Below are 19,858 nucleotides of genomic sequence, written 5' to 3'. Positions count from 1 at the left end.
AGTACACACGCATTTAACTTTAGAGCAACTGACATCAGGCAGAAGAAAAAAGGAGGTTATCTTAACAATGCGTTAGAAGTATGTGAATTCTCATGGATTACATTTTTAGAAGCTGATTGTTTTGCAGGCTTAAACAGAGCACTTAACATTAAACCTATGTTAAAAAAGACAGTTAACTTTGAAATAACACCTTGTGTGGATGGGTCTTAGTTGAATGTCCAAGTCCTACAAAGATTTCTTGGTATGGTCAACTATCTAGGCATATTCATTCCAGATTTAAACTACCTTTCAGCACCATTATGACAGCTGACAAGCAAAGATATAATTTGGTTATGGTCAAAACAGAATCAAAAAGTATTTGCTGTCCTGAAACAGAAAATTGCTAACCCACCAACTCTCAGTTACTAAGATGTTCACAAAGCAGTTACTCTTTCCTGTGATGCTTCTAAGTTTGGACTAGGCACAGTTATTCTTGAAGAGGGTAGACCAGTAGCCTGTGTATCGAGAACTTTTACCCAAATCGATGCAGTATGCCCAGACTGAGAAAGAGCTTTGGCAATGGTGTTTGCATGTTCGCAGTTCCATGATTATATTCATGGTTGATCTGTCCAGATTGAAACTGATCACCAACCTCTAGTTACTATTTTGAGAAAGCCAGTGCACACAGCTACGGCTAGACTGCAATGCATGAAGCTCAAATCACAGAAATACAGTTTCACTCTTGTCTGCACAAAAGACAAACCTCTTTATTTTGCGGACACTTTATCCACATCACCCAGAAAAACAACGTAATGATGAGCAATTTGATTTTGAGGTCATGGAAGTGAGACATTTTTTCTTCCACGTGTCTTAATGAGCTCAGAACTCACGCAGCTTCAGATCCAATGCTCCAGAAGCTAAACTTCTTTATCAGTCAAGGATGGCCTTCCAAGCAATCTTGTTTACCTGTAGAAGTGCAACCTTACTTTCCATGCAGATATGAGATTTTGTCAGACAATGGTGTCATGATGAAAGGGCCTATGATAATCGTTCCAAAATCCTTGCAACAAGAATACATTACGATCTTGCATTGTGGCCACCCAGGAGCTTAGTCTACCAAAGGAAGGGGAAGAGGTTTAGTATTTTGGCCTACTGTGTTAAGAGATATCGAGGAAGTACTTTCATCTTGTTCAGTATATAATAGTACAAAGTCGCATCAACAGAAAGAACCATTTCAGTTAAGCCAGATTACTGAACTACCTTGGTTGACAGTAGCTAAAGATATCTTTGAGTGGAATGGTCAACATTACTTGGTGTTAGGAGACTCTTATTCAAACTGGTTCAAGATAAACCTACTTCACAGCCTAACTTCCAGTACTGTCATTACTAAGTTGAAGTGACATTTTTCTGTCCATGGTAGTCCGCACAGAGTTATTTCTGACAATGGTGCAGTTTACTAATCAGCAGTTCAGAAGATTTGCAAAAGAGTGGGACTTTGTCCATATTATCTGTAGTTGTGAATACCCTCAGTCAAACATCTTTGCTGAATGTGCACTTCAAAGTGCAAAACAGCTGTTAGAGAAATCCAGACGTGACAATACTGATGTTTTTCTAAACTTGTTAAATCTCAGAAACATTCCTTGTGATAAATATCTTGGTTCACCTGCCCAGAGACTTATGTTGAGACAAACCAGAACCACATTACCCATCAGCAGTAATTTGTTGGTTCCAACTTCCAAGTGATAAGAACAACAAAGCTATGAAAGCCCAACTATTGAAAAAGCTTTTGTCCCCGAAGTCTTACTATGATAAAACCAGCAAACTGCTCAGTTCATTGAAAAAAGGGGAGATAGTGAGAATGCAAACATCAAAAAGTTTTGATTGCATTGGATTTGTGAAAAGTTTGTGTTAAGAGCTGAGACTGTACATTGCGAAATCACAAGGAATGGAATTCAGACAAAATTAGAAGCATTTGTTACCAGTGTACGAACCAGTGTTACAGCATCATGTTTGTGACAAAGACTAGTGACTTGTCCAATGTTCCTGTCCCAGAGAACATTCCATCAGCATTCCTCAGTGACTGTGCCTGTTGCTAAACCCAGTCCTAACTATTATGTCATGAGATCAGGTCGCATCTCGAAACCTACTTCCACAAAAATGGCAACCTGGACATGACTGTTGTTTTTTCTTTATTATGTCTGTATAATTGCATGTGCATTAAAATGTCATTGTTTATATGAGACAGCACAGTAAAAAGGAGGATGTAGATCAGTGTGTGTGACATATCTTTAAGAGGCTTTCCAGTGAGCCAGCACATGCATATAAATACTGAGCATGTGCAAGCTGGAGTGCCATTTTGAGTAAGCAGTCAGACTGTGAGCATGCAAGTATGTAGTCAGTCAGTTAGGATGAATGTTCCTGCCATTCATACTGAAGTATTTGTATACAATAAAGTACTTGAACACTCAAGCCTCAATGTCTTCTTAATGCACATAAGAACAGCGACAGTTTTAATATCATCAGGTAGAGGTTGAAGCCTAAGCCAAGAATACTTCATCAATGAACCAAAAACAGCAGCCTTAGAAGATACATCTGCTGCATCATAACTACATCTAATAGAATGATGAATGACCTGAGAGGAAGTCTCTAGGAGGGAAAAAACAGAGGTTTTACCCTCAGATTCTGGAAAATCAGAAATAATTTGACAGGCCTGAGAATGAAGAGCCAATACATACCTAGATATATGGGTCTGATAATTAATAACCCCAAAAGCTGGGGTAGCAGAAGTGTAAACCTTCTTACCCGGTCTTTTTCATAGTTCTGCTATCCTTGTCAGAAGTAAATAACTTAGGTGAAGGAATCACTTGAGATGACTTATTAGAGACTGCAGACATCAAAATGGTGTCAGCAGCAGGACATCTATATAGGAAAGAACAATCCTCAGGCACCCTATAAAACATGTCAGGCTTCTTGGGAGCAGGGGGTGGAGAACCAGGTGCATGAGAGGCATTGGAAAAAGCATCCAGCAAAGCAGCCAAAACAGGAGGAATAGACACAGGTTTAGGAGATTCCAACTGCAGCAACACATAGTACCTCTTATAGATATCACAGACCTGATCACAAAAAAAAAATCCATCATCCTACAGAGTGTGTCCCAAAAGGAAATTTTCTCAAAAGGAACATCTTGGCTATTAAATTCCTCCTTCTCTGACCCATAGTCTAAAGCAGAAGCAATTTGAGTATAGTAATCAGAGATTCATTATCCAAATCTGACTTGTCCTCATAAGAATCCTGTTGTCTGGGCCTTTTAAGGGAGTAGAGGACCAAGGATGAGTGGATGAGGAGCTTTTAAGCATATTAAAGCAGTAAATAGCCCCATGAGTGAAGGCCTGCCACTCACTTTGTGGATCCCTAGGAGCAGAATAAACATGTTAAATGTTTTGTTTCTTTTTTAAGGGAGCATCCCTTCAAATAAACCGAAAAGACTCAAACCCAGGACAGCAGTCTAGAACCATATTATGACCCCTGCAAAGCATCTTCTGATGTGCTGCCAGCCAGACTCTCAAAGGTCACTGACATGGCCGTGGCAAAGAAATCTGACAACACAAATGGGAGAGCCTTTGGGTTTGAAATGACCTTGGGAGAAACACCTGGCAGAGGCTGGACAGTGGCAGATTCCGGTCATACCACTTTTACCTTCTTCTTCCCTAATGGCTGACTCTTGGGACAGGAGATTCCATCCACTGTATCTTTAGTGAGAAGCTTAAGATGCTGGTTTTCAAGACACAAGGAAAGGGAAGAAAGTCTGCTGTGAAGGGTTTTCTGAATGAACACCTGACAAATAAAACAAGATGTATGGTCATGAGAAGCTCCTAGACAAAAAGACATGTATCATCGCAGTGTTTATAATTTGTCAACTACACTAGCATTTACCCTTACTGGATAACATTAACCCAAAGGATGACAAAAAAAGTAAGAAAATAACAAAATTCCCAATGGAACACTTATCTGCAAGTGCAATAGAAGTCAGCAAACAGGCGTAGGTAGTCACTGGATAATGAAAATGCGTTCAAATGGCCGAAAATGGATGAAGATAAACAGAACGATGGCAAAAAGATACACTCAGACTGGCAGCAAAGAAGTTCTGATTATGAGAGGCCTGAACATCATGTTTATGCCCCACGCTACACAAGGAGCATTTGAATGATGTTCAGCGTACTTTTTAAAGGCAAAACGTAGTCTTTGGTAGACTGGCCGGATATCTGAGCTTCCAGGGCAGAGAATCTCATATTTTAAGAATACTGTAACAGTGAATATCACAACATCAGTTTGTATAAAATGGGAATTGAATTTGGTAGTGCTGCTTTTGTTTGTGTGGTAGGAATGTGTTGGTTTGGCTGGCATAAATAAGTTAATTAATGGGGGACTAGAAATTGTTTGTATTGCTCTGATATTTGTGTTGGAGCAGTTGGTAGTAGGATTGCTTGTCTGTTTCAATATTTTAAGATAGATGACATTTTGATAGGCACTTAATGTTTTGTTTTTAAGCCAATTTGTCCATGATTTCTCTCTTAGGACTGTGAGTTGCTAGGCTTCTTCAGTTAACCATGGTGCTGGGATTGGTTTATCTCTTTTTGCAAGAAGTAGAGCATGTTGCTTCCGTATATTATGCAATTATGTTGAAATCTGATACTGCTTTGTCAAGGGGTAGGATCTTTCGAGATGACTAGTTACAGTGTCTTAGGCTATTATTGAAAGATTCTTTCTTAGATTTTGTGAGTCTATGTACTTGTTTATAGATAACTGATTTTTTTTATGATTTAGTTGTCTCAGTGCAAATGCGGGGAGATGGTCACGGTATCAGTGTAGTTTACATTGACTGGGATGGAGGTAAGAATCCAGTCACATATACACTGTCTGTTTGTAGTTTTACTGAATCTTGCAGTTTTACTGAAAAAAACTGGGAAATGTTATAGAGATTTATTGTGCAGATAGGGTGGTTATATTACTGAGCTGTCAGTCTGTGTTAAGATCCCCAAGTACAATGATTTCAAAATGTGTTTTATGAGATATCAAGCTAGGATATCTTCAGTTGTACTGGTATTATCTCCTGGTGGGCACATATATATATATATATATATATATATATATATATATATATATATATATATATATATATATATATATGTGTGTGTGTGTGTGTGTGTGTGTGTGTGTGTATATGCGTATATATATATATATATATATATATATATATATATATTTATTTTATTTATTTATTTTTATTTTACATTTGTTTACCGGGAAAGTCCGACTGGAATGAAATCCATTTACAGCGGAGGCCCGGGGAGAAAAGCTCCACATCAAATAATATGTACACTGGTAATTTTACAATCAAAAGAATAAAATCTTAACAATCAATATAAAATTTACAATGTTTTTTCCCAAGCAAACTTAATTTAAACATAGTAGACCCTGGATAGCAGAAATTGGGAGAGAAAAACTCCAGATTTACCAGTGCTATCAAAAGATATATCACATAAGACATAACAATTTACACATAGCAGGCCATGTATGGCAGTTTGGCAAGAGTATTAAAGAGAAAGTGAGCAGTGAAGAGAGGAATGTAGGAAGAATTGGTGGACAGCAGGAAAGCATTATGTGATGCAAGGACAGAGCCAGGATTGCAAGAGGTGTGTCTAACTTTTTGAACAGTAAAATAGATGGTGCAGAAGAGATATTTTGGGGGAGGTTAAATATATATAAAATACATATGCTTTTATAATTATTCATTTTTCTACTGAGATGAGAAGTTCTGCATTGTTAAGATCAGAGATGTTTTGAGGGTGCAGAGTTATGTCTAGTGTATTTTTTATATTATAGCATCACTCCCTGCTCTTTCATTTATACTGTCCTTTCTGAGAATATTGCAACCTGGTTGGATTTTTTCCTCATCATTTATTTTTGACTTTAGCAAACTTTCAGTAATGACAATTATGTCAGAGTTATAAAAAGCAACACAAACATGTACATCTTAACCTACTTTCCAGATGTTTTTGTGATGATAGGATGTATTGCCAACACAGCTAGCTGGAATTCTGTAAATAATTACGTCATTTGTGAATATCAAACTGATTTCTACAAGATGCTTGTGTTACAAATGTATTAGAACTGTTAGACATGCATATATCAAACTGATTTGTACAGACATTTGTGTTGAAAATGTATTTCTAAAGTGCTTGTGTTTAAAATGTATCAGCAGTGTGCCCTACTGGAGAGAACAGAAATGTGCATGCACTATTGTAACTGTTTAAATGTGTATGTTTTAACAGAGGAAACTGAAGGACAGGAGCTTAACCTCAGTCCAGCAAACTTTAAAATATATCTGAAATTAAATCACTTTAGGGACTAGGCCATAAAGATGCTATATCACAGGTTTCAATGCAGCCAGGGACATACAGTCTGCATTTAGAAGCTTTTGGCATTGTCTTTCGTGTGACCTAATTACTACTCTGGAAGCATGGAGGTATAAAATTGTTTTATGACTTCCAGCAGCTGCACAGATCTGAGCAAAATCCCTTGTGTGTGTATTTTTACAGGTAGGGCTACATCCTTCCGGCTTCCAACAATGGGGGTTTGCATGGGAACTGGAAGTCAGATGAACGGAAGTGATGTCATTCTGCAAGCTATCCCAAAAGTAATATTTTAAATATTATTTTGAGAAGTATCTTACTGAGTCAGAGTATTCTGTTTGGAGCCTGACTACAGAGAATGCTCATGGATTTCATCTTGCCTTGACCACGTAAGTTATTAGGGAAAAATATAATTCTCTTAGACTTATTCAGGAATATACTGAGGCTTAGTTTAGATATTGTTTTTCTTTATTTTTCTGATCCTGTCCTTCAATGTTATTTTTAAATATTTCCTTTTGAACTCTGATGCCACTGTGAATACATATTTAGCATTGTCTTGTTCGTTTATTTATTATTAAATATATTTAAACCTTTCATTGCGGCTGATGTTTGTAGAGATATTTAAGTTTTGAGAGTATTAGCATGTTTATTTGGTGACACTGTGTGGACCACTCCTAATAGCCTTTCTCTTGGTTAAACTACCATTTGTATTAGTATTATTTTTGCAGAATAAAATGAAACCCCCTTTGTTAAGGGCCTTAAAGTAGTTGGTGAGGTGTTCTGGTGGCAGTTTGAGCAAAAGGAGGCATACCTAATAAACCTGTACTAGCATTTTTCCATGTGTGTGTGTGTGTGTGTGTGTGTGTGTGTGTGTGTGTGTGTGTGTGTGTGTGTGTGTGTGTGTCTGTGAGCTATTTGGGCAGTGACACAAAGCATGGTTGAACAGAGAGAGTGTTGGAGGACTTGGCTTGGAACCCTGGCTAAGGACTCAACTTTATAACAGAGAGGAACCAGACCCCAAACTGACTTTGTTCCCTGTGTGCTCTTAATGGAAATTGTGCTTTATTGTGCTTGATGTAGAGAACTGCACCTGAAGATACTATGTGCGCACGTGTTATCCTCCCATTGAACGTTCTCCACAGGTGCCAGTGGTGAGGACTGAGGTTCCTTGATTATTGGCCCAGAGGTGGGGCATCACAGTTTCTAACATTCATGTTTAGTAGCATCAGGACATTACTGCTGATGTGGAGAAAAGATGGCTTAGTTGAAGTCATACTGAGGGTAACTGTGGGCATTGTAGTTGAGCCTAGATTAGGGTGGATATCTATTTGATATCGCCAATACATTTCAAATATTGTATCTTCCAGATGGTACTGACCCGTTCAACTGTCTTTCCTGAATATGCAAGATGATCATCAAAAAGATTCATGTAGCACTTAGCAGCCAAATGTTATACTACACTATTGATGTTTCTTCCTTCAATAAATCTGCAGAGTACAGAATTTATTAGCAAGCTGGCCTGAATGTAACCTATACAGATGTTATGAAAATGTTAGCTAGACTTTCTCTGAACTAGTTAGTGATACAATTTTCAAAGCTGACATTTTAAAAATATGTAAAATGAAAGTGTTTCTCTTGTAATTCTTACCTTTTGAAGATCAAGGCAATAACAAAGTCAGGATTAACTTTGATTTTCCAGTCACACTCTTTCCCTGGAGGATAAGCTTGTGGATAGTTTGGTGACAAAATGACACCTGTTGGACCTGTCAGATTTCCCCCGCATGCAGCTACCAGAACAAAGAGGAATAATAAAACTAATCAGACATTCTCTTTATGGCAATCAAGTTTCTAAATGTTAAAAAGGTAACTACATTATAACCTGCAGAAAATTAACATTACAAGAGCACATCAAACTACCTTAAAATTAAAGTATCTATTTCTTTGAAATTACATCACATATAAATTATTACAGTTTAACATTTTCTGACTGATGTGTTAAGCATTATATCTTTTATAAAGCATTCTATTTATATTGCCAATTTGTAAAGTCCTAACTAGTATGCGATCAGTATATTACATGAGGTGGTAATACTTTGGCTATGCCTTTCTCTTGTTCAGTATGTTTTTTTTTTTTTTTTTTTGTAATATGAGGTATAATCATTTTCATAGCAATAACATAAAAACTGTTTTATGTTTGTGGAAATGCCATGGTTTGTGTATTCACATGTCAAGCTGATTCTCACAAATGATGTACTTCCAGTCTAAAGGAAACATGCACAGCTTCAGTGGCTACAACTGAATTATAACAGAATACAAATTGGGAACATTACATTACAACATTCATTTCAGTAGAAATTGATATCATGCCTTATAGCTTTTAAAATAATATGTATTCCCAAATCATCTTCAATTCATGAAATTTTATACACTGTTTTTCCCAGGAATTAAATATTGTGCATGCCTATTTCAGAACACTGGCTTTCATTCTGGAAAACATTACTGTGTTTGTCAGTCTCTTTAGCTGATTCCTTGTTTAAGGATATGATTATATATTGCATCATAGTTGCATACTGTCATGAAAACATCTGAACCTTCATCACCACTGCACTATGAGCAGGTAAACAAACAGCAGGAAAGAAAAATTAACAGGGCAGCGCAGTGGTGCAGCGGTTAACGTTGTCGCCTCACAGCAAGAGGTTCTCCGGTTCGATTCTCGGCTGGGGTATCCTCTGTGTGGAGTTTGCATGTTCTCCCTGTGTTCGCGTGGGTTTCTTCTGGGTACTCCGGTTTCCTCCCACATTCCAAAGACATGCATCTGGAGCATTTCTCCCTGGGCCTCCGCTGAAAACAGGCTCTGTGGAACCTAGTCGGACTTTCCTGGTCAACAAATGTTAAATAAAAAAAAAAAAACAAATACATGATTTTAATGCATATGGCCACAGTAAAAAATAATAATGGAAAAAAAAAAAAGAAAATGCAAATTACCAGCATAATATGCTAAGTGAACTGCATTCAGTTCTGTTTTTCTGGTTGAGTGAGGGGTATCGGATGTACCTTAATCATTAAGAGGTAGTACTGCTTCTTTACATATGTCATAATTTGGGGTGGACATGTTATATTCTCACTTGTAACAGTTAAACTGTAAGTGAATTCTTTTATGTGCTGGTGTCAGATGCAAAAAGTTTTTGTTTTTTTTTAATCAGTTTTTGTTAGTTTGACTGGACATTTTAAAATCATCTATAATGGTGTTGCATATAGAGATAAAGGGTGAAGAAAACAGTCGTATTATTCATTACTCAAAAACTGGTTTTGCAAATGTTTAATATTTGCTTGTGGTATAATCTCCTATAGTGGAGTCATACATGCTCAAGCATAAATTGACTAACTTACTTTAAAACATTGTAATTGTCTAAGAAATGCAGAGGGATTCTGAAAAGCTTACATTTTTGTAAGAGGTGTGAGTTACATTACTAGAAAAGCAGTTAAAAACATAGCACGGCCTGTTTTAAGGGTCTCATAGATCTTATCTAAAACTAATGTAACATTTTTCGTGGAATTCACTTAGAATGCTAAGGTACCAGGTAATGATAGCTTTCAAAATTATACTTTATTCTATGCAATATTTATGGGAATCATCTCTGTATTCACGTAAAAAAGATGAAGCCGTACCTTAGAGATCTGCTCAAAGATGTTCCAAACAAAACAACTCACACAGATTTCTTTAAAGTAATAACACCTTCTAGGTAATATTGTTTGAAGAGACTATATGTTAAGAATGTAGAAGCAGTAAAATAATTACAAATGTGATATAGAATGTTGAACAACTAATCATATTCAATAATTTTTAATGAATACTGAAAAAAGACAGTAATGTGTAAGAACAATATTAGAGAGGTCAAGCCACTTGTTTTCTACACAATGTGGTGAGCAGGATCTAGATTTATAAGAAAATGTGACCAAAGTGAACACACCAGTGCCAAACAACACCTTTTCTGAATGCTAGCTTCCCTTAATTACTCAAATAACACCTTTATCTCTTGTATCTAGCTTTTCAGGTGCAAAGTGACTTCTTGATTCATTAAACAGATATCATACTGCATGCAGACAGCTCAGATAATATGCCTTATATTTAATTATTACCCGGTCTAATGAACCTGATCATAGGTTCATAGGTTAATACAAGGCTAACTACTATTCCAGGCCATATTATACCTACCCACTTATACCATCTGATTCTTAAAATTAAACTATCCTATTGGAGTTTAGATTCACCTAACCCTTTCCAAGGTATAGATTGATGGGTCTATTTTAGATGATGAAAATACCACTTACCTGACTTTCTAAATGCCAAGAAGAAGGCGCCAAAAGTTCATAGAAATGAACACTTGAAAAGTGTACTTTTGGTGCTTTCATCTAGGCATTTAGAAAGTCATGTAAGTGGTGTTTTCATCATCTAAAGTAGATATAAATATATATATATATATATATATATATATATATATATATATATATATATATATATATTCACTTTATAATCTCAAAATACTGAAATATCGAATTTCAGTATCTCGAGACTATAAAGCCGAAAACTCACAAGCCCAAAAACCAAAACCACAAAATTCAAAACAAACCGCGAATGTAAACAAAACACTACACCACACATACAAACATAAATACACCTACCTTCCGACACTACAAAAAAGTTAAATAACACACATGAACACAACAAAACAAACGTACACACCTACCCTTCTTATAAGCAGGGGGGAAAGCCCCCCACAACCCCATTACTTATATTTACCAACTCCGAGGCCACACTAAACACCGAAAGACAAAAGACCCACCTCCACAAATTATACACCCTCCCTTGCACAAACGCACATCACATACATACATACAAACACCACCACTATCAACACTGAAACATTCACACTCTTACCTACCTACCCAAACCCACACCTAACACTCCCCAATACACTCACATATACAAAGACCATCCCCAAAACCCTTAAAAATGCATAACACTTACCTAACGCGCCATCACTACCGTAGGTTCAACATTTCTGGGTTCGATATTCTGCAGTCTCGGAATACTGAAATTTGACATTTCAGTATTTTGTGATTCCAAAGGGAACCCATATAGATATATGTGTATATATATATATATATATATATATATATATATATATATATATATATATATATATATATATGTGTATATATATATGTGTATATATATATATATATATATATATATATATATATATATATATATATATATATATATATATATATATATATATATATATATATATGTATATGTATATGCACATATTTTACACTAGTGATAATTACTAGATCAAAACAATGATATTTGGAGGGGATCCATGTGTTGGTTTAAAGCATTTGAGAGCTGTCTATGTTCATTCATAATTTGGAGTGGTGGGAGAGTCCTGGAGTAAATTTCTGCTTCCATCAATTTATCCAATCTACACTTCAATGTGTTCAGGGAACAGGTTTGTTTTACATGGATGGGGAGTCTGCTCCAGAGCAGTGGTATCCTCTTTGAGATATACCTGTCCCTCCAAATCAATCTACTAATGTTGCAGAAGCGGCTTGGGTTCCTGGATCCAATGTTTATGATGCCATTTGACTTGATGTTGTGGAATAAGTCCATTACTAATATGTTGAAGGGTACCTTGTATGCTAGACACAGGCTACATCTTAGCAGTCTGTAAAAGACCGAATATAGCAATAAGGTTTTGAAGTGTTCCATGTAGACCTTTTATCTTTTTTGATAAGGTATCTCTGTGGGTGTCCCATATTTTGCATATGACTGTACAGGTACATTCCAAAACATGACTTATACTCAATGGTTGGCCTAATGAGGTCTAAGTAAAGGGGGACTATGATATCCCTGTATCGGGAAGAAATCACTTTGTTAATGAGTTGAATAATATAGAAGGACTTTCTTACCACAGTGGACACATTCTAGACAATAGTTAAGACAATGTCCACACAAGATTACAAATCCCAAACTACTGAGTCAACTCTGAGGGCTGCCTTGTCAAAGTATTACCTCCTGGTGGCAATCAACTTTCCAAAGGCAACAATAATGCTTTTTTTCTGCCATTTATACTGAGTCCATGAGTCTGACACCAGTTATTTGTCTGGGACAAGCTTTCCTGTAGGATGGGTAAGTTTTATGTGAATTCAGTCACTGCTTTTAGCTTTTGGCCTTCTGTAAACATAATTAGCTAGAGCCCTTTGGTATTAGCTTTTACTTCTGAGGCATAGATGCCAAACAAAAGAGATCCTAGAACAGAACCCTGGGGGATTCCACAGGTGATCTGTCTTTTTGTGGAGGTATCGATGATACCTCATCCTCAACTTTGATCCATTCCATCCTAAAGTTGAGGCAGTGGGTAATCCAGCATATGACAAAGGGTGTATTCCTAGCTTATTAAGCTTTTCTACTATGTCTGAGTGGGGGATTGCATTAAACATCTTGGCCAGGTAGAGGTAGGTGGTGTGTACCATTTTACCTTCATCAGTTGCTTTTGTGGCTTTTCAAAATAGGCCATCAGGTTGAGTAAGCATGACTTAACTTTGATAAGTCGAAAATGAGAAGGGTCCAGTGTTTGGAGGTTCGCTATGTCTTAATTAATTATATGATAATTATTTTAATTATAGATTATAGATATTTTATTTCTATGAATTTACATATGAGGCTGGACAGACTAATGGATCTGTAACTGCCTAGATCCATGGAAGGTCCACCCTTTTGCAGGGTGATGATTCTTATTCTCTATTAGTTAAATCATGCTTTGTGGTATTCAAGATGCATCCTGGGATATTATCAGGACCCACTACTGCTTTGGATTTTGTTAGAACTTTAAGGACTTGGTTTTGTGTGGTTGCTAGTGGTGAGTCAGTTTTAGATATTTCATCTGAGATGTGCAGGTGGAAGAGAAGGGTAAAGTCTGAGCTGAATTTTTTGGCCAGTAGGTTAGTTATATTTTCAGCTTCTTTGTAGGTGACATCATTTGCAATCGTCTTATTGCACTGTTGCATTTTGTTCCTCAGATTACAAACATAACTAAAAGAGGATTTCTGATTGTCCTTTGCTTGAGGGGGGTATTTTTATCTTGAATTTGGTTTTGGTAAAATTAAGTAAGCACCTGTATTACATGTTTAATTTAATAATAAAGGATCTCTCATTTCGTGTATTGTTCTTCTTGCATTTAATCAATAATCTCATGCTTTTATTGTAAGGTTTGTTGATGTTAAAGATCTACTGGTGGGGTATTTTTGTGGTATGTCTTTTTCTTTTTTTTTTCTGAGTACAGCTGCATCTATGCACCTGATTTTACATGCTGGTATACTTTAGTGATCTATGTTTCTACATACTCAGTAGAGTAAATGGGGCCTGGTGGAGATATGATGAAGCTTGCCAATTTATCACTCAGGAGTATGTAGTTGATCAAAGAAAAAATTTTAAAGGTATTAAGAGTTGAACTGGTCCTTGGGTTCAATTTTATTTTAAAGGAGATGGCTTTATGGTCAGCACTAACAAGTGATGAGGATACACAAGGGATGCTGCAAGATGCCTACATATTAGTAAGATCAAGGTCTAATATCTTATTCCCCAGTGAGTACTCTGACTATTTGTTCCAGAGTGTTTGTACTGACAACATCCAGGAATCTCTGTGCTTGTTCACTAGTGATGATATTGGTTTCCCTGTCTATAGTTGGATAGTTTAGACCCCCCCCCCATGAAAATGGTATTAGTTTTAATACTGAGTGACTCTAGTTCTTGCAGACAGGCATTGTATCTTTCTTGGCTGATAGGATTAGTTCTTTATCTGGCTAATATGTAGGAATGGACATTTCTTATGGTGATTCAATAAGAAGAAGCTCTAGTGCATCATGGTGCTTAACCAGCCTGAATGTGAGTCTCTTCTGAATGAAAACTGAGACACCTCCACCTTTTTTACCTCCTTCGCAGTGGGTGGACTAAAATTGTAGATGGTATTTTACTGCATACTTGGAGTACTCTGTGGCATTTTAAACCATCTCAGTCATCACACAGACATCTACTTCCTTCAAGATGAGAAGGACTTGTAGCAACAGGAGTTTTTTCATTAGGATTCTAAGACTGATCAGTAATACCTTCATATTTTGTTTTCTCGTTCATTATATCAATAGGTATTGCTGGCTGGCATTGTGAAAAAAGGTACTATGGTGGAGGATATTGTCTTTGTCAATACTCCAAAGCCTAGTATGGACAGGTGCAGGTCATTGATTCATTATTGATATTAATGTTCAAACTGTCCTGGATCAGTCACCTAGACGCTGTAGACGCAGAGGATATATTGTAGTCAGTAAACTCCTGAGGGAATGGTCTCACAAAAAAAGTCTATATGAGTCCAACTACCTAGTTACCAAATATTTATTAGTAACTTAGTAAACAAATAAATGAAAAACAAAACAAATGGAATGGAGGCAAATTGTTGGGATTACTTCAGTCTCAATGTAACCATCATACTGAAGACTCTTGAAGAAATACTCTCACAAAAAAATAAAATAAAATTGTATGGATCCAACCTACCCATTTATTAAATATTTATTAGTAACTTAGCAAACAATTAAATGGTAAATGGACAACAAAACAAAGATACTGGTGGTAGAAAGTTGGGATTACGTGAGTAGCAATACAGTAAGCATATTCAAGACTCCCTGAACATGTGCTCAATTCTAAGAATGAAAAGTAAGTGGATGGCACAGGTACATGTACACCAATGTATCCTCAGTTCAATGTAGTGGATGTAAACAAAAACTGCCATGTGCCTAGCTTTTGTGGTCCTACAGAACCCAGAGCAGATCCCACGTACACTGATCAGATGCCAGCTTGGGTTTGAGAAATATCAGGGAATCATCTGTGCCCAGCAACAACATTACAAATATTGAAAAGTAATCATCATCATGAAGTTTGTAATGACTTGGAATATATATTTTTAATCAGCATACTAAGAATCACTGTTAAGTCAGATAAATAGCATACTCATGTTATATGCCTTATTTACATACCAGATAAATAGCATACTCATGTTATATGCCTTATTTACATACCAGATAAATAGCATACTCATGTCATATGCCTTATTTACATACCAGGTAAATAGCATACTCATGTTATATGCCTTATTTACATACCAGATAAATAGCATACTCGTTATATGCCTTATTTACATACCAGATAAATAGCATACTCATGTCATATGCCTTATTTACATACCAGATAAATAGCATACTCATGTCATATGCCTTATTTACATACCAGATAAATAGCATACTCGTTATATGCCTTATTTACATACCAGATAAATAGCATACTCATGTTATACACCTTATTTACTTACCATACTTTTTTTTGTTTATACTGTCTTTGTTAAGACATATAAGTGGTAAGGGAATGAAGTGATCATTCTCTTACCACTTATATGTTTAACTAATTAACCAGGTATAGTAATGCTTAATGGGAAGGAGCAATGATTTAACAGCTATCATATGAAGGAGTGTAAAACAAATGTAAAATGTTAATAACTGTTTGACGTTTATAGGTTCAGATGGAATATTCTTATAGGTGCATACTGATGATTGATACTTTACTGAAAATTATTATGTGTTGCAACAATGAGTAATATACTTTTGTTCAGGTGTTAAAGAATCAGTTGTTTTGCTGTATGTGGTTAGGAAATGACACTATTACAGAATCAGTCAGCAAGGAATTGGGAGGGTACCATTCTTGTTTTTTTTTTTTTTTTGATAATATTACCAAAATACATCATAGTCAAAATGAAAATCCCTATTTAAAATTCTTGGATGGTGAAACAAGCAAGCCACAATAAAGTTATGCAATGAAAACATGCAGAGGTAAACTTGAGAAAATTTTAAATTGTTCTAATAAATATATATAGTCATTCACTTGTACACTACTCTGGAAGATGGTCAGGAAAGCTAAAACAGTTGTAACATATGAAAAAATGAACACTGCAGCTGTAAAGCAATATATCTATCTGCAATGAGTCTGGTTTTCGTCTAAAAAAATATTTCTGTCTCTGAAATTCTCTTAGGTTTTAAGTTTGCTCAAGTGCATACTATCTTTTGTTAAACATTGCATTATGATGGAAAGTAGCAGTTATATAGGTTCATAGGTAGGTACTAGGCTATCTGCCCAAAGGCATTTATAGGCCTAGCCGGAATGTGTTGGATTTTGCTGCCCCCTTAAATTAGTTCCATGTGCCTCTGTCCAGCAGAGCCACTGAAGTGATCCCTGGGGTAAACTTCCTGTTTCCCATCCACTCATCAAGGTTTCTTTTGAAGAGTGTTAGTGAGGAGCTCTGCCTAATGTAGACTGGAATCTTGTTTCAGAGCATGGGAAGTCTCTGTGACAGGAATCTATCCCTCCAGCATTTCCTATTTATTGTTGTGGTGAGGTTTAGATCCCTAGAGTATGTGGCTCGAGGGGATGTGGTTTTCTTTAGGTGGAGCATGTCCATCAATTCTGGGTTGGACATGGCCTTGTATGTCAGGCAGAGATCACGTCTGAGTAGGCGGTATGCAACCGAGTACAGCTGGAGTTTCTTCAGTCAAGCTGCATAGGGCATCTGTTTGAGGCCAGTGATCCTCTTGGTGAGGTACTTCTCTGGTCTTTCCAGCTGTTGCAGGTGTCTTGTAAGGTACATCCCAAATGGGCCATTGTACTCTATGATGGGTCTGATGAGTGATACGTAGAGGGGTACAATGACCACTTTTGATCTGGATGCAAACCCTTTTGTGATTAGGTGGGCCAAATAGAAGGATTTTCTAACCACTTTGGTAATGTGTTTATCAAAGGAGAGATTACTATCTACTTGGGTCCCCAGTTCCCTTATTTCATCTTCCGTATTTAGGGGGCTATCACCTATGTCCTAATTTGTAGGTACTTTGTTTTTTCCAAAGGGGATGATTATGCACTTTTTGGCATTCAGTTTGAGGCCATGATTTTGACATCAGGTATCTGTCTCAGTGAGACCCTTTTGGAGGATGTCTGTGTCAGCTGGAGAGTCAATTATAGCCCCTAGTTTGTAGTCATCTGTGAACCTGGTCAGCCATAGTCCTCATGTGCTTGCGTGTACCTCTGAGAAGTATATGCTGAACAGGAGGGGTCCCATGACTGAGCCATGGGGAACGCCAGTTGTAACCAGTTTAGAGTCAGACCTAGCTCCAGCAACTCTTACCATGTGGGTTCTGTCCATGAGCCATTTGGCAACCCATCTCGTGATGTAGTGGTTTATGTTCAGGCTGGTGAGCTTGTCTATAATACCAGAATGGGGAATGGTGTCAAAGGACTTTGCGAGGTCTAGGTAGGCTGTGTGGACCATGTTTCCCTCGTCTATAGCCTTAGTAACTGCCTCAAAGAAGTCCACCAGGTTTAGGAAGCATAATCTGCCCTTAACAAAGCCAAACTGGGTAGGGTCCAGTGTTTAGAGGTTCCCAATGTCTCTGTTAATGAGATCCATGATGATGCGCTCCATAGCCTTGCTGACCAAGCCAGTCAGGATTATAGGGCAATAGTTCCCGGGGTATGTTGTGGCTCCACCTTTGTGTAGCAGAATAACCGTTGCTGTGCACCACTCTATGAGCACGTAGCCTGTGTAGAGGCTGAGTTTGAAATGTGTGTTTAGGTGAGGGGTTAGTTAATCTTTGAGCTCTTGTAGGACGCAGCCAGATACACCATCTGGTCCTATTGATGCTGTGTTTTTGGCTTAGGAGAGGGCTGTTTTAACCTGAGTGTCTGTGATTTCAGGGGCACTACATTCTTCTGGTATGGTTATGGGCCCTTTTGGGGGTGAGAGGGGGGGGTGAAGTTTGCACTGAACCTGTCTGCCAGGATGTTGGCGATATCAGTCGGTTTAGTGTATTTTGTGCCATTCTGCACTAACTCTGAGCAGATCTGGGAATTGCCACTTAGATTCTTGACATAGCTAAAAAATGCCTTGTGGTTATCTTTGGAGTCCTTGGCAATTTTTCTTTCGAAGCTATTCTTGGATGATTTTATGAGGGATCATAGTTTCTTGCTGATACTGATCAGGGATGTCTTCCCTTATTGGGATTTTACTCTTTTCTGTACTAGTTTCCTCCTTCTATTGTATAGCTTGTTTATGGCAGGGGTCCACCAGACTGGTTTCCTTTTCTTGGAGGAGTGAGTCTAGGTTTTGCTTGGGATAGCATGATCCATGAATTCTTGTAGGTGCCCATAGAGTGCATTAGTAAAGGATTTTGCAGCTTGGGCAGTGTTATCCTTTAGCATGGGGGATTTGAATCTTTCCACCTTGGTCTTAAGTAATGTGAAGTTTGCTTTTGAAAAGTTTTTCACGGTGGTTTCTTTGAGTGGGGGTGGGGGTGGAATGTGGATATCCAGAGTGATTAGTTAATGGTCAAATCTAACCAGCAAGGGGTTGACCACCAGTGTGGAACACCGATCACCCATGTTGCTGATGACCAGGTCCAATATGTTGTCACCTCTGGTGGGGGTGTTGACCAGTTGATCCAGGGCATTTGAGTTTATAAATTCTAGGAAATGTTGGGCAAGGGAGTTAGTACTTGAGTAGTTCTCTCAGTCAATGTTTGGGTAATTGAAATCACCCAATATCAGGGTGTTTGGTAGGACCTTTATGTTTGCCAGTGTTTCCAGAAATGTGGAATGGGGGTCCTGGGACATGGTGGGTGATCTGTAGCAAGCCACAATTTGAATTGCAGGTCTGCCCATTGTTAGTTGCACGTGGATGATCTCTGAAGCATTGTGCTGTGCCACTAAGCTAGAGGTGTGGGATTCCTTAAGGAATATGGATACGCCCCCGTATTTTGTATTTCGACCCGAGTTTTGTGGCCAAAATGTATGGTATGAGTTGTAGCCTGGTAGTGCTGGGGTGCTCTCTGGATTCTTAAACCAGGTTTCTGTTACTGCACATATATTGATTTTCTCCATACTGAGGAGTGCCTCGAGTGCATGCATTTTTAGGTTTAGACTTCTGGCATTGAGTAGCATTACCCTCAGTTTTTTGTTTCTTGTGCTATTTACGGCATTGGGTTTGTCTTTTGAGCCTTGCCTAAAAAAGGCACTATGGGGGTGGCAAGAGCCTTGGCCAGTATTCGAAAGCCTTAGGGTGACAGGTGCAAGCCGTCTCTAGCAAAGCAGTGTGGCTTGTCGAGCATGTCATCCCAGGCTGACAGACACTGGATCCCCTTTGAATGACACCAAAAGCTTAGCCAATTGTTGAAATTGATAATTTTTTCTTTATACCATGGTGTTCTTGGTGAGAGCAGGATGCTACTCAGGGTCAGGGTCATATCGGCCTGTGCTACGTGATAAGAGAGCTCCTCCATGTCTTTTTTCATGTAGTCCAGGGAGGTACAGCTCA

At 37.7% G+C, this 19,858-nt stretch overlaps 1 protein-coding gene across 1 annotated transcript in view; it reads right to left on the bottom strand.

Annotated features, from left to right (window-relative positions):
- LOC122792903 (CUB and sushi domain-containing protein 1-like) overlaps window positions 1-19,858 on the bottom strand; it is a 4,548,980-nt gene that overhangs the window by 3,435,654 nt on the left and 1,093,468 nt on the right. Inside the window, exon 17 of the mRNA XM_044060461.1 lies at window positions 8,041-8,179. Coding sequence (XP_043916396.1) covers window positions 8,041-8,179 — 139 coding nt within the window. The remainder of the gene's footprint in view (window positions 1-8,040; window positions 8,180-19,858) is intronic.

This window comes from Protopterus annectens, chromosome 2.part0, assembly GCF_019279795.1.
Source record: "Protopterus annectens isolate FY-2018-M chromosome 2.part0, PAN1.0, whole genome shotgun sequence".
NCBI lineage: Eukaryota > Metazoa > Chordata > Ceratodontiformes > Protopteridae > Protopterus > Protopterus annectens.
This window is presented reverse-complemented; position numbering and strand designations above follow the sequence as displayed.